Here is a 21,748-nt window from a genome sequence, read left to right on the forward strand (position 1 = left end):
CCCTAGTTAGTAAGACCACACCTGGAATACTGCATCCAGTTTTGGTCACATTACAAAAAAGATGTTGAGACTTTGGAAAAAGTGCAAAGAAGAGCAACTAAGTTAATTGAAGGCCCGGAGACTAAAACATACGAAGAACGATCGCAGGATTTGTGAATGGCCAGTCTAGAAAAAAAAAGGACTAGGGAGGACATGACAGCAGTATTCCAGTATCTGAGAGGCTGCGACAAGGAGAGGGTCAATTTATTTTCCAAAGCACCAGAAGGGAAGACAAGAAATAACGGATGAAAACTAATAAAGGAGAGAAGCATTAAGGAGAATTAAGGAGAAACTTCTTAACAGTGAGGACAATTAACCAGTGGAACAGCTTGCCTTCAGACCTTGTGGCTGCTTCATCACTGGAAATTTTTAAGAAGTGGACAGCCACTTGTCTGAAATGGTATAGGGCAGTGTTTCTCAACCTTGACAATTTTAAGGCATGTGGACTTCAACTCCCAGAATTCCACAGCCAGCAATGCTGGCTGTGGAATTCTGGGAGTTGAAGTCCACATGCCTTAAAATTGTCAAGGTTGAGAAACACTGGTATAGGGTTTCCTGCTTGAGCAAGGGGCTGGACTAGAAGACCTCCAAGGTCCCTTCCAGCTCTAGTCTGATCTTTCTAACGGCCGAGAGCAGGATGGCGGCTTCCCTATCCTTTTCCGGCCGCCTTCCGGCGGCGGAAGTGACGCATTCATTTATTCTAACGTCGCAGCAAGCGTCTTCTCTATGGTTTTTCCCCTTCCTTTCCGTCCTCTCCGCCTCATTTCTTTTCCTGCAGCGAGGCTGGAAATGGCCGCCGAGTGGTGAGAGTCGGACGGGAGGTGTCGCCCAGAAAGGGTGAGCCAAGACTAGGCCGGGATCCGAATATCCGATTTAAGGATCGAGTCAGGGAAGGATTCAGACCCTGGTTGTGTTCATTAGCGTGCTATTTTTTTGGGGGGGGGGGAGGATTCGGCCGTTATATTTTCCCGCGATGGTATCGACCTCGTTTCTTTCCCTCCCCCCCCCCTCTCCGCTCGTTGTGGCGCGCGAATCTTTCTCGGCGCGCGACGCCGCTTTCCCCTCCCACTCTTTGGTTCTCTCTCTCTTTCCCCCCTCCCCCCCCGTTTGCTAAGAACGCTCTTCATTTCTCCTGTCGGGATCGGGCCCCCCCTCGCCATTTTCTCGCGCGGGCGAGCCGATGTGGGGGGGGAAGGGAAGAGAAAAAGGCGAGGCGGAAGAGCTTCGGTTGCTCTTCCACGCCTTTGCCGAGGCCCGGTCAGCTGCCTTATCTCCTCCTCCTCCTCTCTCCCCCCTCCCCCCCCGTCCCTCCGTCTTGTTCCCGCTTGTTTGGGCGCGGCCAAGGCAACCTGGGCGCCGTCGCTCGCGAATATTTCGGGCCTACCAGGAAGGGGGGAGGGAGGGAAAAAAATAGCCGCCTCTTTTCAGTGTTTCTCAATGGCGGATCCCTGGCCTGGTCGCCTTGTGACTGCAGCGGCTTATGTAGCGGTATCGGGAGAAGAGGTAGTAGTAAAGGGGATAAAACCATAAGCCAGTGTTTCTCCTCAACCTTGGCCATTTTAAGGCATGTGGACTTCAACTCCCAGAATTCCACAGCCAGCGTTGCTGGCTGTGGAATTCTGGGAGTTGAAGTCCACATGCCTTAAAATGGTCAAGGTTGAGAAACACTGCCATAAGCCATCCGTGGGTTGGCATTGAACCCCCTATGTGCAAAAAAGGACTCTCTGGTATGTTGTGCCGTTTCAAAACTTAAGAATTCATTTTTTGGGGGGTAAATTCAAGAGCCGTACCAAATGGCTATAAAACCTGCTGCATGTTTTATTTGTATTTACAGTGCAGAACATGTAAAATCCCTAATCAATCTCTGGAGTTCTCTGAAATGTGGTAGGGAATAAGGGGCGAATAGTTGGTTTTAATTTAATGTAAGCCGTTGGAAAGAAGAGAGCGTACAGATAAGAGCCGTTGAGTAACAGATATTCATTGTAAATATTGAGTAAGGCTGAGCTGTGCTTGTTATCTGGGGTTCTTGCTACTGATTTTTTTCCCCCTTTACGCTTAAAATCCCGTGCTGTCAAATTATTCTTAGGCATTCCGTTTTGAGATTGAGTGGAACTATAGGAAACATTTCTGTGAGTAGTGTTAGGGTAGGGGGGTAGAGTGTTTACTTTAATCTTAATTAAGAAACATTGGATTGGATCCAAAGGTACACAGATTCAGTTTGGTTAACTGAAGAAGATGCTTGCACCTCTCCCCTCATACTAGGCCTTCCCCCCCCCCCAAATATTACACAAGGGTCATAGAATCTTGTTGACTTGGATTAAGTTGTGCAGGAGATAAGATAAAGATAAAATTGTCTTAATGGACTTTGCTTTTTAGTCGGTTTTAACCTGTGGTACACAATAAAAATGGAGATGTATGTATTATGATCTATTTAGATTAAAATACAAAGTAATTTATCTGCGCTAATAATAAAATTAGGACCACATGTTATCTTCTATTGGACAGGTATAAAGTGTGGAAAACATGGGTCGCTCTAATACTAGATCCCATTCCTCAAGATCAAAGACTAGATCTCCCTCATCTTCAAGATCCAGATCCAGATCACATTCTAGAAAAAAACGTTACAGGTACTTTGCATTTTATATGTTAACTCAGTTGCTTGATTTTTACATGCTGATTTTTGGTAAAAGTTCAAAATACTGCTTAAAATTGCACACCTCTGATTGCATTCAAATATTCCACATGAGCCACCCTTCTTTCCTTTTTTCTGTGAATCCTGTCCCTCCTTGTTGCTCTTTATTTTCTATGGGATGTTAAAATCTTCCCATTGACTCCAAGCTTCTGCTTGCTGTTAATTTGCATTTTCTCAGTTTCATATCCTTCTACCCAGTTGTTTCAGATTAATTTACCAGTTCTACCTTTTCATTAAATTTTAATAGCTCAAACCATATTTGTTCCATTTTCCTAAAAGTGAGGTAGAAAGATGTTGCTGCCTGTTGAACAAGCAGACAGAATAGTGGATTCTTTCTATGGGTTTTTTTTTTATTACTGAACCTAGAATGTCTATCAGGACTCTAAAAATATGTAGAGTGCTGTATGATTAGTGAAGTTAGCAGCGAGGACTGCTGTTGATTATGGGGGCAAGAGAGAAAATACAATAATCAAATAAGTTGCAAATAGTCCTGATGAATAGGGAGGAGGGAAGAGAGAGAGAAAAAAGGCAAAGGAGTTTAAAACAATGGTAGATACAGAATATTTAGGCCAAGGAAGTAAAATATAAAATAGTCTGCTTAATGTAGGAGATAGGGGAGGAAAACAAAGCACAGAGTTTCTCTTTTGTTGAGAAAGATACTTTCTTTCAAGTTGAGCTTGACTCATCATGGTGTTTAGCCAACAGCCCTGGGAAGTCTTACTTGACTGCTAAGTTTATGATAAAATCAGCCAGGAAGGAGGCAAGCCTTAAAAAATGTATAGTAGTTGTAGATAGTTAAGTTTGTAGATACCAATGAGTCTTTTTCCTATTGTAAACATTTTACCTATTAATCTCTGAAATGTATCATTCTCAGTTCAGGATACTAATCTTCTGCTTTCAACAAATAGGATAGTATTACATTGTCTATAGATAATACTAGAGAAATAGTCATTGGTCTCTGTTAATTCATTATTTCCATCACACTCTGTCAATAAAGATAAAATATTTCTATTTGCAAATCTGGGCCAGGTGATATATTCTGGTGGTAATTCTTAACACCCTTGGAACTGGCTCTTCCAAAACATCTCTTGCCTTTCCATATAAATTTTATATTATTGTTCATACTACCAAATAATTTGCTGTGGATCTTGGACAATATAATGTTTTTTGAAAATTTTGAAATTTGAAGATACTAACATGCTTTTTATCTTAGTTCTAGGTCTCGGTCTAGAACATACTCACGGTCTCGCAGTAGAGATCGTGTTTATAATAGAGATTACCGCAGAGATTACAGAAATAATAGAGGAATGAGACGTCCTTATGGCTATAGAGGAAGAGGTAGAGGGTATTACCCCGGAGGTGGAGGCAGATACCACCGTGGAGGTTATAGGCCTGTCTGGAATAGAAGGCATTCTCGAAGTCCCAGACGAGGCCGCTCACGTTCCAGGAGTCCAAAAAGACGTTCAGTCTCTTCTCAAAGATCTCGAAGCAGATCGCGTAGATCCTACAAATCTTCTAGATCTCCAAGATCCTCTTCATCTCGGTCTTCATCTCCATATAGCAAATCTCCAGTCTCTTCCAAAAGACGTGGCTCATCAGAAAAACAGCCGAAGAAAACTGAGGCAGCTGCTTTGCAGGACAGCCCATTAAAAAGTAAATCACAAGAAGAAGAGAAAAATACCTTTGAGCACGACCCTTCTGAGCCTTTAGATGATTTTAATAAATCAGCGGCAGCTTCAGCTGATATTTGGCCTGGTCTTTCTGCTTACGATAACAGTCCACGGTCACCTCGTAGCCCTTCTGTTGCCTCTCCACCTAGTCAGAGTTCTTCATGCTCCGACGCTCACTTACTCAGCACAGTCCACTCAGCAAAAGACACCCCTCAGCATTCACATTCCATTCAGCATAGCCCTGGAAGATCTGGGTCTGGTTCCCTTGGAAATGGCTCCAGTCGTTATAGCCCTTCTCAGAATAGCCCATTACATCACATTCCTTCAAGGAGAAGCCCTGCAAAAGCAGTTGCATCACAGAATGCCGCACGTGAAGAGACTCGCATGCGCTCCTTTTATCCGGAGGCTGGGGAACAGGAAAGCGCAAAAGGAGGAAAGTTTCTGAAGAGGTGAGCAATAAAAAAGAATGGCGCTTCATTAGTCAACATAAAACATTTCTGTTATACCGTGCAATAAAAAGTATCTGCATGTTTATTCAAAATACATTTTGGTTTTAGAATATAAACAATACTTGATGTTTATATTTCACTGAGTCAGAAATATAAATGTATTTTTTTAGAATATTATAATGAATTCATAGGAAATCTGTAAACATTAAAAGTACACTACCTATATCAGCGACCCCCCAATCTTTGGGGCACCAGGAACTGGTTCCACGAAGAGAGGTTTTTCCGAGGACCCGAGGGAGCGTGGTTTTGCCTACATCCCGTGAATGGGGCTTCGCTTGTTTGTGTGGCCTGGTTTCTGGCATGCTGCGGCCCAGCGCCAGTCCACAGACCAGGGGTTGGGGAACCCTGCGCTATATCATTTTGAAAAAAATTTTTGTTTTGAGAATATTTCTGTATTTTTAGCAAATATACCTTTTCTAACTTACATTATATACATTATTACCTTGTTGAGTAGTAAAATAGAGAAGAATCCTTAATAGAATTGTGTGAACGCCAGTGATTTGAGAACTGATTTTTCCAGCAAACGTTGAAACATTACCTCTCAAATTCTGTCCAACTTGGGGAATTTGCTTCTGGAAATTTTCGTGGTGCTCCTGAAATAATATGTTCTGGAAGGGAAATGATGTTTTGGAGTTCTCCAGAATATTCCAGAATTGCCAAAGTTTGTACATTCATACTTAAAAGAATCATTATTATAATTTACAGTGATATACCATAGACCATGCATAATTTACTTTGGACTATTAAATTTAACTGTGATTGCTTTGCAAGATAGATTTAAAATGTTTTTCATTTATGAAGATGACAATATTTGTTTATCTTATGTATGAAATATAACAGTAAGCTATATCTGTATGCATAGCTATTCCCTTGTCCGGCTACTAAATTAGTCAGAAAACAAGTTACACTTTTATTTAAAAAAAACCCAACTATAATAGGTCAGGGCAGCAGCAATAGGGAAGAAGGAGTGTCTTCTATTTGTGGACTTTCTATGTCCATCTGGTAGACCACGTGAGATAAAAGGCTGATCAGATGGGTTTAGTCCTCTTCCACCAAGCTATTCTCATATTCTTATGAAAAAGAATAGTGTTCCAAATGCTGCATTTGTATTGAAAGCTATGAGCTCGAATTTATAATTCAAACTGCTTCTGTCTGTGCAGTTTTAACAAAATTACAAAGGACTCGGAAGTAATCAAATTTGTGCAAAAACAATGTTTAGATTTTGAAATAATTAACTTTTGGAAAACATTTTGCATGTAGATCTGTGCTTAAACTAACATTTAATTGCATTGGTTTTGGATTTTGCGTTATTTTTCAATGAAAATAGGTGTTATTTTCTTCTTCTTTGCTATCTACAGGTATACAGATGAAGAATCTAGGGTATACCTGCTTGATAGGAATAACACTAGAGAAAAAGATGCTCAGAAAGATAGAGGACCAGAAAAGGGGAGGACAGAGGGAGAGAGAGAGTGGGAAGACCAGGAAGCTTTGGAATATTATATGGATAAGGAGCCTGGAAAACAAAAATTTAATGATTCAGAAGGGGAAGACACAGAAGAAACTGAAGATTATAGACAGTTCAGAAAGTCTGTTCTGGCAGATCAGGGTAAGAACTTTGCTGCATCTCATCGTAATGTTGAGGAAGAAGGCTCCAAGTACAAGTCTAAAATCTCTCTGAAGGCAACTAGAGAAGGTGATGCATTTAGAGAGGATAAGGGTTATAAAGTTAAAGAGACAACTAGCTACATAGTTGAAAGACCTATTTTAGTAAAAGATAAGCACAAGGAAGATGAAAAAATCTCTGAAAGAATGATGAAGAAAGAGATTCAGTCACCTGAACAGGTAAAGTCTGAAAAGCTCAAAGAACTCTTTGATTATAGTCCTCCTCTACACAAGAATCTGGATATGAGAGAGAAATCTACCTTCAGAGAGGAGAGCCCGCTTAGGATCAAAATGATAGCCAGTGACTCCCATCGACCTGAAGTTAAACTTAAAATGGCACCTGTGCCACTTGATGATTCAAACAGGTAATTATCCATATTTTTAATAGGTTCTCATATCCATAGAAGAACTCATTTTTCATATATCTTATTTTCCTTGTTTTTGTTTTTATTACGCATCTTAGACCTGCTTCCTTGACTAAAGACAGGCTGCTCGCTAGTACACTTGTCCATTCGGTCAAGAAGGAGCAAGAATTCCGATCCATCTTTGACCACATTAAGCTTCCACAAGCCAGCAAAAGCACATCGGAGTCATTTATTCAGCACATTGTGTCCTTAGTCCATCATGTAAAAGGTACATCTTGAGCTTACCGTATGAGACAAGTATCACATGCTGCTAAGAAAAGAATAGTGGTATTAATTTTAGTCTGTTAAATTCAACTCTTCCACTTGATTTTTTGTACATGCTTTCCTGTTAAATAACATTCTAGAAAAAGGATGTCAACATTTTGTAAGTATTAGAAAGGTTTATAGGAGTAATAAAACATTACTTGATCCTTTTCTTCATAGAAAGAAGAGCTATAGGAAGAATATAATGCAGAAATTATATATATATATAATTTCTGCTGCAGTATAATTAAGATTATTACCGCGTTTCTCCGAAAGTAAGACCTATCCTGAAAATAAGCCCTAGTTTTGGGCTGAGGCACACCTAAAAATCAGGCTAGGGTGGGGGTGGGAATGTGGAACTGCCCCACGCCCCACACACACTTACCTGGCAGCCAGGCCTCTCCTCGCCAGCCCAATTCTTCTGCGACGTCTCCAGGCCTGCATTTCGCAGTCAGAGGCCTTTCTGGAAGGCCACTGCAGCCGAGAACCAAGCTATGGATTCAATCCATAGCTAGGTTCTGCAAGGCTCTGCAGCTGAGAATCAAGTTGTAGATTGAATCCATAGTTCAGTTCTCGCCTGCACAGGCCTTCCGGAAAGGCCTCTGACTGCGAAATGCAGGCCGGAGCTCCATTCTCAGTTGCAGAATGAAGTTGCTCCTTTGGCCACAGAAGAAGTGGGCCGGTTGGGCAGAGCTGTTGGTGCTGGAGGTGAGTGGAAAAGACATCCTCCACCCCCCCCCAAATAAGACCTGGTGCCTCTGTTGGAGGCAAAAAAAAAAAAAAAAGACTGGGTCTTATTTTCTGGGAAACAGTAGCTACAGTAGAGAACAAAGAACAAGTTACTGATTGTAGTGCTAAACAGATGTACATTGTCAAATTAAGACTTGCATTTTATGTCATGATACCATCAAATTGGATAGTACCGTATGTTAATTAAATAACTTTGCAGTGATATTGGGACAAGTTTGGATTTCACCTGATAACTCGTATAAAGTTACGCTTCAAAATGGGAAGGTTTGAGAATACAAGACTTAACAGCAACATACAAATCCAAGGAACAAGTAGTGTGACACTCATTTGCAAATAACAAATAATGCCCTTTTGGAAGTGCCAAATGAATGAAACTATTTAAATAAAACAATCCTTTTGCTTCTCATGAAAGCTTTAATGGAGGGCATATACTTAAAAGATAAGATGCCACTTTGGAATTCCAAAAATCACTAATAGATTACTTACCGGATCATCACACACAATAAGGAGAATGGTAATTAGGCAATATTAATGCAGTGGGCATCTTGGTCTTTGGATAAAAGCACTTTAATTTTTATTTTACAGTACAATGGGCTAATATTTGCATTTCAGTTTATTTGATTCAAAGAAATATCTAAGTGGTATTTGTTTACGTTGCCAAGAATTTACATCCTAATTTAAGAAAATATGGGCATAATTTGGACTGTGCGGAAATGGATAGGCTTACATTGAAAATAAAATGGAAAGAAGATACAGAACACTTTCAAACATGGGATATTTTTTACAAATGGCTAGAAAAACGAAGTAGAGAGTAGGAATGGGAGTTGTATTATTATAAATGTCAAATAGGTGGACCCAGACAACACGCTGTTTACTAAGCACTAAAGATTTGTAACTGTAAAAATTATTAAAATATTTAAGAAAAAGAAAATATGCACTAAAATGAAACTAGATCATTTGTAATTTTCTTCTTAACATTATTCCTTCTATGGGAGCTAAAATATTGCAGTTTGATGATCAAGTCCAAGAGTTCCCTTAAAATTTAACAGAAGAGTATTATCTAGAAAACAATGTATTTGCATATCGTAGACTTTCCTAGCCTAGTACTCTACATTTATTTTGAGAGATAAGTCTTTACTGGAGGATACGCCTTGGTGAAAAAAGCTGACTTTGTGTTATGTGTAAAAAACAGGAACAAACTACTAGACTAAAACTGGAAGCCTTTAGTTTTGATTGCAAATAGAGAAGATGGCGGAAAGTACTGGAGAACTTATATACAGCGTGCCAGCCTGTAAATTAACATGACCTTACAGGCAGAGTCATTAATTAACTCTGTTCTGTTTTAGAGGATTGAAGGAACATTATTTCCAGGAGTAATTGGGAGCATATAATTATATACCTAAAATATATCAAAATGTATTTTATACATACACATACATCGGTTTTCAATTATAGAAATTGCTTTAGTTCCCTTAGAATAGGCAAGGAAGTAACATACATATGTAGCTTATGTTGGACTGTTTGCCTACCTTTCTCAACGTTAGGTTCATTTACTGCGATACTACCACCTCAAAATCTTTTATATAAATTACTATCTGAACCTGGAACTGTGTAATGAAAATTGTTTGCTGCCTTGTTACATTTTTTCCCTTATAGCATTCCAATTCAGAAACGAGCATTATTCAGATGTAATAGAATACTATAGGGAAGTCACCATAATTGAACATAATGCAGGAAATCCAATTTAAACAGATGCTATATTCACATTCATTAATTATATCTGATAATTTGAATACTCATCTTGACATTGGATTATGCCATTCAATTCTGCATAGGTAACAATATGGTCATATATTTTTTCCATGTATTTCATATTGCTCATTCTGATGGAGCATTTAATATTATCAGGTAAAGAAAAATCTTGAAAATGTGAAAATGCTTATGAAGTGTATACAAATTTATTGATGAAAATCCCAACAGTCCTGTAATTCTTTTTTTCTAAAGTTACAATCGTTGAAAAGAAAACACATTTGCTTCTTAAAGATGTCACAATATCATATTTTACTGTTCTGACTTTAAAGCTATTAATTGTTTAATAAAGAAGTAGTAGGCAACTTTTTAAAACTTATTTACAATAAAAATTATCTTGGCTTATTAGAAAGCTTTGTTTAACAAATACATAATTTTGAATCCAGATTTTGCCACTGTTGGCAGGAGCATTTCTTGTGAAGCTGCATGTTCAGAAGCTGTGAAAAACTTTGGAAGATTTACAATGTTTTAGAACAGACATGTCAAACTCGCGACGTCACATGATGTTGTGCGACGTATCAGAGCTTTTTCCCCATTGCCGGCAATGGGGTGGGCGCAGTTTTGTCATGACGCGTCCGGCCCACGGACCGGCAGTTTGACACCCGTTTTAGAACCTCATACCAAATTTTAGACACTTCTCCCTGAAATACATTTACCTAGAAAAATTGGAAAGCTAAATGCTTTACATTACTCAAAAAAGCTATATTTTCATATTTTATTAAGACTAAAAAAGACTTATGAGGTTATAAAATCCGGTGAGAATGCTTGCCAAAGAAATCATTTAAGTTGAATGTTTTCAATTAGTATATCAAATATTTACACATACCTTGTTTTAACTACTGGTCTTTGGCCAGTGTATTAATATGTCTCCATCACAGTTTGCTTCCCAAGGTTATTTAAATCTTTCTGCACTCAGTAAAAGGAATCTGTGGATCACATTTTGGTAAAAATGTAGTAATTTTACATTATTGGTGCAATGCAGCTACACTGAACAGCTCTTCTTTTACATAGAGCTGAAAATGCCCAGTGATGTTTTCTTTTTCATTGCAACTAGGTCCTGGAATGTGTTTTGAAATGGCAAAATCCATATTACAAAAGTAAAATAGCTGTTGAAAGATAACAGATGCACAAACAGGCAAAGTTGAACCTTCTATCTTCCTGGCAAAAATGGCACAAAAACTGAATTGCTAGCTCAAATTCCTGTGTTTGATGGAATTATGATTGAGGCACTACCCTTGTAGTGGCCATATCAAGTTTTAATGATTGGTTTTGAGAGATGTGCTGGATGTTGGGCGGTAAGTTGATACAGATGTACATTGACCTGTTAAGCAGATAGTTTACTTTATTTGTAACATTTCATAGTCCTTTTTAATTTACACGTGTACGATTTTACATTTGAACACATCTGTTGAACTGGTCTTTCAGAATGTAGTGTGTGAGTTATCAATTTATTGGTCTCGGTTAAGACAAGAAACTTTATGCTGTCAAGTTTGCCAGAATGCCAGATGTTGAAATCTAAAAGTGTTACCTTGGTATTATTTTTTTTTTTTAAATTGTGATCTTTAAAAGAAATTGACTTGTGAAACTTCATTTTATGTATGCCTTTTGGAGAATAAATCCAACTGAGTTCAAGAGGGTTTATTCTTACAGCAGTATGCATAGGATGACAACGTTATTCTAAAAATTGCAATATATGACAATGCTCCGTCTAATACTGTAGTATTTCTCTCATAATGTATTTGGCTCCTGTGGGTAAACAAGATGCACACTATAAACTTTGACTGCTTTTTTAAATTAAAAAAAGTGAACATTCAGTTTATAATGGCACAAGTAGCACAGATGTGCAAGGAATTTCTAAACGTGATTATTACAAACAGATGGGGCAAATGTTTGTTGCTTATATTACGAAGTCCCTGGCTCTTCTGCATTCTCACTTGATGTGTTATGTAGATATATTTTGGTAAATTAGTACTTATCCTCTGAAATTCTACAGAACAATATTTCAAATCGGCTGGAGTGACCCTAAGTGAGAGATTCACTGCTTATCAGAAGGCTACTGAAGAACATAGCACCCGGCAAAAGAGTCCTGAAATACACAGGTAAGGCATTGTGTTATTGTTTAGTGTAAGCGATACTCACTTTTCTAATGATGCTTACATTGATAAAAAGCACCCTGTCTCTTAAATATAGAATATGAATAGAAGTTCCTGAGTAAAACTGCTGTATCTGTTGTGATACATGAGATTTTATAATAAGGTAAGTATCTGTGAAATGTATATTCATCAGTTCTTTTTTTCATTCCATTTAAATGGAAACTCATTTAAAATTGAAGAAAGCATTAAATTATGTCTGGGATTTAAAGAATTGTTGGGTGCATTTTTAATGTAAAAGTTTATTTACATTTTCTGGAAAAAACGGTTAGATGTATTTGCATACAAAGAATATTGTGTATTGTATGGTTTTTCAATACTGCAGTTGGATTCTTGAATTGTGTGGGTGTTGATTTGTTTACATATATGTATGGCATCTTTAGAGTGGCATATTAACATTTTAATGGTTTAGTTTTAGTCAGTCCTTTTTGTGTTTTCAGTTTTCCATTTGGAAATTCTGGATGGAGTCATAATAATTACTTTTGAAAATCTTGCATTTAGAAGGATTGACATCTCTCCAAGTGCCCTGAGGAAGCATACCCGTTTATCAGGAGAAGAGAGAACCTTTAAAGAAGAAATTCAGAAAGTAGGTTCTAAATTGATACACTTTTTAAAGTAAAAGCATCCCATATAGTCCAGATCTAAGTATCCTTAGTAAGCTACTTTATAGCTTACTATTCTAGGTGATACCAAGCTTGACCTATTCATCATTTTTTAAGGATAAGTCAGTTTTGAATTATGAGACATGAACATGAAAAGATAATTTTAATCAGTGTTCTCACAAAATAAAGGTCATTACTTTCTAACGTGTCCCATGAAATAACTGAATTAAACAAGACTATTTTAGTAATAACCTTAATAAATTATGCTGGCATTTCATTCCCATGAAACATTTGGAAATGTTTTTTGTTTCTTTTTTTTAAAATCAAATTATTTACAGTCTAATGTAGGGAACTTTTATTTCTGTGCAAAACTATCGTGTTCTATATAGAAAAGTATTGTTAGGAGGTTTAACCTTCTAGGAAAATGGCAAGATAAAAACCGAACAAGTCTGTTTAACAGTTTATTATAATTGTCTTTTGAATCAAGTCTCATTTCCAGTGATTCCATGAACAAGTCCCTGCAGTTTTCTTGGAAGTGCCATCTTCCTAAAACTGACTGCCCAAAGTCATTCAGATGGATTTTGTGCGTAAAACAGTACTAAAACTCATAGCATATTGACTTCTAATCCAGCATCTTTAACCTCTACACTCTATTGCCTTCTATGTAGAATAATTTTGTTATAAGCAAAATTTACTGTGTTTAGTGGAGTTTTCAAGAAAGTATGCATAAGGCTATAAACACAAAAAATTCATCACATGTATTTCAACATTTGTAATTGTAAAATATTTCAATGAAATGGTTTTGTCCTAGGGAGATAAAAAATTAAAGTGCGATTCTGCTGATCTTCGACATGACATCGATCGTCGTAGAAAAGAACGAAGTAAAGAACGAGGAGACTCTAAAGGTTCAAGGGAATCCAGTGGATCAAGAAAGCAAGAGAAAGTTCCAAAAGATTACAAGGATTATAAAACTTTCAAAGATGATAGGTAAAAAAGTATGATTTTGTAATTAATGTTTAAAGTCTTAATTATGTAATTGTAAGCTTAATTGCTTTCAGTTTTCCCTTTACAATGGCACGCCTAAATGTAAACAATTAAAATTATTTGTTTTACAGCAAAAATGTATTTGTCTTTTACACGGCTTATGGTGGATGAGGACAAAAACTTTGGAATAGCAAGCTAACACTGAAAAAAAATGACAAATTAATCTGTCCTATTATCCAGGCTACATCAGGAGTTGGACTTCAATGCAGTACATTTCTGTAAACAGTTTGTGTAAGAACTTTGGTTCGTTATGCTTGATTCCGCACTTTTTCAACTCATAACACCCAGATTATGAGAATTTAACTGAAATTTAAATTTAACTTGGGCCGGGGGAGGGTTGGCAAGAGGAATTTCTTTTTCTCAAAACTTGTAATATGACATTATACAGGTTAGTAGTTTTAGGAGCAACTTAATTCTGTGTACAATACTGTGATAATACTGGAAATAACTCTTTTATGCTTTTGAATTTGGTATTAATATTAGAAGTCTATGGTCAAATCAATGCCAAATGTATTTCCTATTGGAATATTGAATATGAATATTTTATGTCCTGCTCATTCGTATACAGTATATATATATATATATTAATATTATTAAATCACTGATTTACTTGTACTTTCTATTTACTTCTCCTTCACTGATGTCCACATAGTTGTCAGTTAGTGATTAGTTCTGCATCTTGTGGCAATATATAGTTAAAAGATAGTATCAATTTTTATTGATATTTTAGGTATTAAAATAGATGGAACTAGGCAAAAGCTTAGCAACTTTACTTTTAGTCATTTTCCCACGGCTATTTCTGCAATTGTGTGAAAGCATGCATTTAAATGTAGCTTTTACTGGCTAATTAGCTATTTTTTTTATTAACAACACGCTAATGAGCCACAGCTGTTAAAATGATAGATGGAAGCTGGATGGAGTAATAATGTTCCACATTAGCTTCAAAACAAGAACAGAGGATAACTTCTAAGAATACACAAAGCACATCCAATACGTAGGGCACCACAGCAAATAGTATGGTTTCTTATTTTTCAGTAAGCAAAAAAGAGAACAAGACCATTCTCGATCTTCCTCAACTTCCTCCCCATCTTCCTCATCCAGTTCCCGAGAAGAAAAGGACTGCAAGAAAGAAAGAGACGAAGAACTTAAACCCCATCATGACCAGAAAGAATATCCAGGTTTTACAGGAGTTGGAAGACCCAGAGGCACATTTGTAAGTTTCATTCTGTGCGGTTATTTTAATTTATAACCATTGAATTAAAATATCCAGTGTACAGTTGAAGTGTGGGAATGCAATTAGAAATGTTCATGTTGAAATGTAACTTGCAGCAAGATGTGTTTATATAAATTATAGGAAAATACTACATTAGTTCGTCATAAAATGAAAAATATGCAAGAGCGTCTTATTGTACCTATATTATTATACTACCTAGGTAAATTGTTGCTTTAAATATTCACAAATGTTTGTGCGCTGGTTTAAAGCCAAAGCATCATTAATTATTCTCTCTTCTTTCTGATTTCTTGCATCTATTTGTAATAATTTATTTATAGGCATTTTCTCTTAATTTGTTCTTCAGGTTTGACACTGATTTCCTTCTTTTTTTAAATATTAAATCTGTGTATTGGCAGTTGGCCGTAGTATTACCTTATATCAACGTAGAACAGAACAGCTAATGGCAAATGCAATTTACTGAAATTTGGTGACAGTTTTTGAAAACGGCTACATGTAATTTTATAGACGTTTTTAGTTAATTAGAAACATGTTAGTTAATTATTAGAATTAACAGCTGCTCAGTGGATATCAAAATTGCATTTGAACTAATTGAACTAATACTGTTATTTGAACTAATTATTTTTCTCAAATAGTTTCTTAGAAAGTATTAGTTAATTAAGTACCGGTATACTGGATCTTTTAGCTTCTTTTTCCCCTTTTTGTTTTTCTGTTGACCAGACTCAGTATTATTATATATCAGTGATGGCAAACCTTTTAGAGACCGAGTGTCCAAACTGCAACCCAAAACTCACTTATGCATCGTCGAGTGCCGGGTGGGTGTGGCCCATTGGCTAGGTGTGGCCCATTTGCTGGGCGTGGCTGCGGTGGTAACGGGAGACTGGGTGGGACTAAAAAGTTCAATCAATCAATTCCAACTTTGCAAGATCTTTTTTTCCCCCGCGAGAAGTTGAAATTGACTGATTGAACCCCCCCCTTTTTTTTTTTGCACATGGCGGCGGAGGCCGAAAGCGAAAAGGTTTTATAAAACCCATCTGAAGGCCTAGGACTGGGGCGACGGCGCACGTGCCCACAGAGAGGGCTCTGAGTGCCGCCTCTGGCACCCGTGCCATAGGTTCGCCACCACTGTTATATATTATACATTGTGACTCTACAGTAACTCCCAAAGCATGACTTTCATTTTCTTCATTTTTCAAACCTGAGCCTTTTGTCTGTATTTTAGGAAAACTGGTAGGGCTGGCAAACATGGCAGAATTAGTAAACCATTTAATCCTGCAGTGGGAATGTCCCCACATGATCTTCTCTTTAGCCTTCCCTGACAGTTAGAGAAGAGGGAGATGTTATTTTCGGATTCTATGTTTTCTCTACTGCCTCTCCCAATTTTGGCACTCTGTGAATTTAACAGTGCTGGCTAGAGCATTCTGGGAGGTGACCCATATATTTAGAGGATGTCTGTGTTGGGAAAGGCTTCCCTAGTGCAACTGCCTGCAGTTTTTCCAGTTGCAATCAGCAATTTGGGGAAAGGGTGAAGTGAAAATGAATTACTGGAAATCACTTCTCTTATTCAACCAGGAAAAAAGGCTCCTCTATATGTGGGGAAGCTGTTGCTACATCTGGTTATTAACTATCGTACACACAAATCCAGTTTTTTTAAATCTGGACTTTTCCATAAATCAATACTACACATAAATGCTATTGTGCAACAATGAACCTTTATATTAAAGGAGGTGTACGTAGCTTTGTATTAATTTTGAAATAATTTCATTTTATGTGGTGTTAACAGACACTTTAGTTAATGCAATAATCATTTATTGCTGTGTGTGAATTAAATATATTTATTATTTAAATACATACATGCTTTGGTTAATCAGTTTCGAATAAGAGGCAGAGGAAGAGCCAGAGGCGTGTTTGCTGGAACAAATACTGGTCCTAGCAATTCAAACACTGCTTTTCAAAAGAGACCAAAAGAGGAAGAATGGGATCCTGAATATACTCCAAAAAGCAAGAAATACTTCTTGGTGGGTGTCATATTATATGCATGCATCTTTTCTAAAGTCTTATTTTATAGCAGCGATATCTAAAACTATTTCTGTTATTTCAAGAATCTCCACTGAGTCCTCTACAGTGAACATCTGTATTTGTATTTGCTTTTACATCCGTCTACATAGTCTAATGAAAGAAGTTCTTCTGCACCATTTCTGGCTGGTCAGTTAGCAACAGGAGAGAAAAGATCTAGCCTGTGCAGACTACATTGTGCAATTATAGATTTTCTTCAACAGATTGCATTATCTGTAAGTGAAGGTCTAGGCCGTCCTTAAAGCCAAGGAAAAGCCAGATAATATAATAATATCTCAATTGCTCGGAGTTGACTGAGATAATGCTATCCTGTAACTTTGGATAATGGTATTTGTGGTCGTGATATCAAAGTAATTATTAAATAATAATGATGTGGAGTGTGTAACTGCTTTTCAGAGAAATTTTCTAATGCTTAATTTTTTTCACTGTAAATTTTTTCCCTTCATTTTCACATCATATATTTTCCCTTTCATGAGTAACTAATGTTTCTCAGTGAATTGCAGGTGGGTACACAAGCACTCTTTCGGTGGATATTATATTTTCTATTGCTCTAATGTGTATTAAACTAATATGTGTATTTGGAAAAAACAGGATTTTGATCAGCTGTGACTTTTCACCCGCTGGAGGCACTGTTACGAGGATGAACATTTAAAAAAAATTAATTCTAATACTTTCTATTTATTTTGTTAAAGACAGACTTTAACACCTTCAGAAAATAAAATGATATCCAGGTCAGAAATAAAATGTTCGCTATAATATTTAGAAAAGATACTACTGCCTATTGTCTCTCTTTCTTCTGTGGTCTATTCCAAGCCAGATATAGATTGGGTTGAATCGAAGAAGTATCAAATAGACTTGATAACCTTGAAACTGTCTTGATAATAATGAAAAAAGGGATACTTCTGTTTCTATATTAGCCAAGACCCTCTGATGATTTTTCCTCCTTTCTTTATATTTTCTCCAGTTTGATACTTTTTCCATAATGAAGGGTAATAACCATCCATATGATGTTTTAAACGATACAGCCCAAGAATAATACTGGCATCCTATCCTGGAAAAGTGTTGCTCCTAGTTATTGAAGAGCGAATTAAGTATTCCTGCTTCACAATAGAATTGAGAACGCTCCCTGCCTACAGTTCCTTTTTATGGGTTTGTGTAATATTTAACAAATGTTGGGACTTGCATAAATATGCAAGATAGCTGTTTAGATGATTATCTTAGATGTAAAACAAATGAAATATATACAATACAAATGGATATTGCAAAAAAGTGAAGTGCTTCTTCTAGGGTCAATCATCCATGTCCTTCTCCATGATACTTATTCTATTTCCTGTCTGGTTTTTTTTTTTTTTTTCCAGCCGATGTTACATGGTTGCAGAATGTATTTGGTCGTTATCAGTTTGGGTAGTAGATTCTTTTGGAGAAATTGTTTTTAACACTGTTGTTTTTTTAAGATTATTTGAGATTCTGCCAACTTATTTATTTATTATTTATTTAATATGCTGCCTGTCTCACTATCCAAAGCGATTCCATATCTACTAGTATCTTGTATCTTCCAGTACTTCCCTCTTTATACATGTTATATTTTGGGAAACATAAACCACAGCAATTATTTCTAGTCATGTACGAGGGAATTAAACTGTAGGGATATTTCGGATTTTGCCATTTTCTTTCTACCCCCCCCCCCCCTTTAAACCATCTCATCTAATAAAGAATTCTGAGTAACTTAAAAATTACTGTTATTTTGGTTGGCTTTAATAATAATTGAGAGAGCTAGTTTAGTGTAGTTGTTAGGGCATCAAATCAGAAGACTGAGTTCTAGTCTTGCCTTAGGCATAAAGCCAGTTGGGTGATCTTGGAGTAGTCACTTTCTCAGCCCTAGCAAGGAGGCAAAGGCAAATCACTTGGGGGCGAAGGGAACCCTGCCAAAAAAACTGCAGGGACTTGTCCAGGCCGTCTCTGAGAATCAAACATGATTGAACAGAAGAAAAATAATAATTGGAGACGCTCATTTTTTGTGTAGTTTTCTTTAAATTTGTTATGTGTTATTTCTAAAATTGTTTTTTTCAGTGGACCTATTTTATTTTTTTGCACTCCATAAACTATAAACCAGATAGTTAAGGCGCAGAACACAACATAGAATATGTTACAGAACATAACATATAATATTAACTCAAGCTGTTAGAAATGTGTATAAAGAAAGATTAAGAAACTAAATGTGCTGCATTTAAACTCATGGGCATAAAGTTGTCAGTTTCCCACTGGCTGGGTAGGTTGAACTGCAATGAAATAATAGGTGTCTAAAAACCTTTCATACAGCTGGCAAACATACAAAAAGAGAAAGAAAGAGAAAAGAAATGGCGTGTGTGCAGAGAATTGGGAGATAAGAGCACCTTAGTGAAACCTAGAGTGATTCAACTAAATTGAATGTACTCTGTCAAACAAGTCCTTGGGGGACTTTGATGACACTGCTTGGCTTGGTGGAGAGCATGACACCAACTGGGAAATTCCAGGGGCTGTATGCCTTGCCCTCCATGCTTCCCAGAGTTTATATCTTTGCTTAGAATTTTAAATATAGATAGGGCAAGTTTAATGTTTTTTTGTATCTTACCAAATTACTGATTCATTAAAAAAAAGTAACTCTTAGTTCAGTGGTAGAGCACATGTCATATATATTTCTGCACTAACTTCAGGTTGGAGAGATGTATCCCTGAACTTGGAATCCTGATTAACCAAATATAATGTATTGGAATAGCTTGACTAATGGTTGAACCTGGCATATATGTTACCTTTTTATTGTTAAGAATAGTAGGATCAAAGAATTCAACCACAGTAATTAATTAAATTGATGATAAATATAACTGTTTTTAGTGCTGCTTAGGTTCTCCATTTTCTTTAACTGAATTCCATTTACTCTAGCATGATGACAGAGATGATGGTGTTGATTACTGGGCTAAAAGAGGAAGAGGACGTGGTATTTTTCAGCGTGGCAGAGGAAGATTCAACTTCAAAAAATCAGGTAGCAGTCCAAAGTGGACGCATGATAAATACCAAGGCGATGGGCTTGTAGAAGATGAAGAAGAAGCAATGGAAAATGAAGACAAGGAGAGACGTAAAGAAGAAAAGGTTTGTATTGTGCTGTATCATTTAGGTTTTTTGGTTTTTGTATTGTTAGTTGAATTTTAAATAAGCTAAATACTGTACCGTAATTGTGTTTATTTAAATCTTTTTATACAGGAATAATAACTCTGAAGATCAGTTGCAGCTGAAAAAAAATACTTGCTATCTGCGCAGCATTTTTAATATGACTTGTCGTCAAATGAATGTAAGCATTTTACTTAAATTTTACTGTTGGAGAGTAGTTTAGTTTTGGTTTTGTTTCTGTTTTAATTCTTTTGTAATCTCACTAGTAATTGTTGAAGATTATACAAAGCAAGTAGTAAAGGTATGATACTATTTGTCATGATCAACTTTTTAAAATGTGTACTGTTATACACAGTGTAATTTTGCTTTGTCCAAAAGATCTGATTTTAAACAGAGTTGTACTTCATTATCCCCTCCACAGCTATGTTTCGTTACAAAATAAAACTTAGGTCTGCGCATTTAGATATTGAGGCAGCATTTTAAAATAAATCTGTACTAAATCTTGGAGCTAATAATTTCCTGGAGCTTTTTGTTTGTGTGGCTTATATTTAAATTGCAAGATTGTATAATCTGGAGTGGGGGGGGCTCATATTTTGTTTAATTCAGCCACCTAAGTAATTGTGGCAGCATGTAAACAGCACTGCAAGGCTAAAAGTTTGCAATGAGTTTTCAGAAGGCTTGTTCTTGGATAGGTTTGAGAACTAGAGTATCCCAGTAAAATGAGTGTAAGTAGGAGGTTTAAAAGTAATTTGGGGATCTTATTAATTTTCTCATACATTCACATTTCTAGAAAACGATGGGCGTTCTCTTCTGAACAGATCTAGATCTGACAAGTAGAGCTGTAGCTTAACAGGTGCTACGTTTCTCCGTCCACATAATCTTACTTCTAATGGGGAAATGCTTCAACTATTTGTGTAACAGCACTAAAAGTAGTTTGACCTTCTGCATATTCTATTCTTGTGAGAAGACCTATCCTACATTCCAAACGTTTAGGCGTACAGCAGAAAGAGGTAAATTGTAGTGAAAAGTTACCTTTAACACAAGCATGTTTGAGTGTATTGTTTCAGTGTTTATATGCCTAATAGACATAGTCTTATGTAAAACACAGGATGCTATTCATTTATAAAATTTAAACTGTATATAATGAATGTGAAATGGAGTTATTATGCAAGAGCATTAGATGAAGTTTCATTGGCATCTGGTGAAAAATATTGGCCACAAATTTACGGCAATACTGATTTAGCTATTATTGCATCAACATTTTCCCCAATTTGTAAAATAATATTTCTGTGGGTTTTCTTTAGAAAAATAACCTAAACTATGGGATATCTCAGTTGTGTTTTCAGTCCTCGGTGGAATAAAGATGTGAAAATTTAAAAGGAAATGAGCTTGTTATTACAGTTGAATATTACAGAAGCGTTATATCTGTACTATACCTAAAGCCACGAAGTAAAAGAACTAGATTAAAACCAGAATCATATGAACTAAAAAATTTTAAAAATGACAATTTAACCTTTTTTTTCTAATCACACTTATTTTAACCTTTGGTTAAAGTCTTGAAATACAAAACTGAACAATTCATTTTAATAACCTGTAAGAAACAGAAGCTAGTTTACACTAAATCATACTTGCCCTTTTATCTTACTAATGTGTACCATTTCAGCTATCAGGTTTTCAAGCAACTTGAAGCAGAATTTTTATC

General features: G+C 36.5%; 1 protein-coding gene across 4 annotated transcripts; it reads left to right on the forward strand.

Annotated features, from left to right (window-relative positions):
* Nucleotides 1-788: 788 nt before the first annotated feature.
* BCLAF1 (BCL2 associated transcription factor 1) lies at nucleotides 789-21,425 on the forward strand. 4 transcript variants are annotated; one of them, XM_015810015.1, is made up of 12 exons: nucleotides 789-876; nucleotides 2,545-2,666; nucleotides 3,945-4,850; nucleotides 6,269-6,937; nucleotides 7,036-7,205; nucleotides 11,793-11,898; nucleotides 12,451-12,535; nucleotides 13,363-13,538; nucleotides 14,631-14,808; nucleotides 16,698-16,844; nucleotides 19,822-20,028; nucleotides 20,140-21,425. In XM_015810015.1, exons 2-12 carry the CDS (start codon nucleotides 2,563-2,565, stop codon nucleotides 20,143-20,145), a joined length of 2,754 nt encoding a protein of 917 aa, XP_015665501.1. In that variant the 5' UTR covers nucleotides 789-876; nucleotides 2,545-2,562; the 3' UTR covers nucleotides 20,146-21,425. The 4 variants fall into 4 exon arrangements, with proteins under 4 accessions (XP_015665501.1, XP_015665507.1, XP_015665515.1 ...); XM_015810021.1 differs by having other exon boundaries at nucleotides 14,697-14,808; XM_015810029.1 differs by lacking the exon at nucleotides 16,698-16,844.
* Nucleotides 21,426-21,748: the final 323 nt, after the last annotated feature.

Source organism: Protobothrops mucrosquamatus, unplaced genomic scaffold, assembly GCF_001527695.2.
Source record: "Protobothrops mucrosquamatus isolate PMUCROS unplaced genomic scaffold, P.Mucros_1.0 scaffold_33, whole genome shotgun sequence".
NCBI classification, from domain to species: Eukaryota; Metazoa; Chordata; class Lepidosauria; order Squamata; family Viperidae; genus Protobothrops; species Protobothrops mucrosquamatus.

Coding starts and splice junctions, on each gene's coding strand:
- BCLAF1 (XM_015810015.1), top strand. CDS start 2,563: ATGGGTCGCTCTAATACTAGATCCCATTCCTCAAGATCAAAGACTAGA. Junction 2,667..3,944: donor TCTAGAAAAAAACGTTACAG/GTACTTTGCATT, acceptor TTTTTATCTTAG/TTCTAGGTCTCGGTCTAGAA. Junction 4,851..6,268: donor GGAGGAAAGTTTCTGAAGAG/GTGAGCAATAAA, acceptor TGCTATCTACAG/GTATACAGATGAAGAATCTA.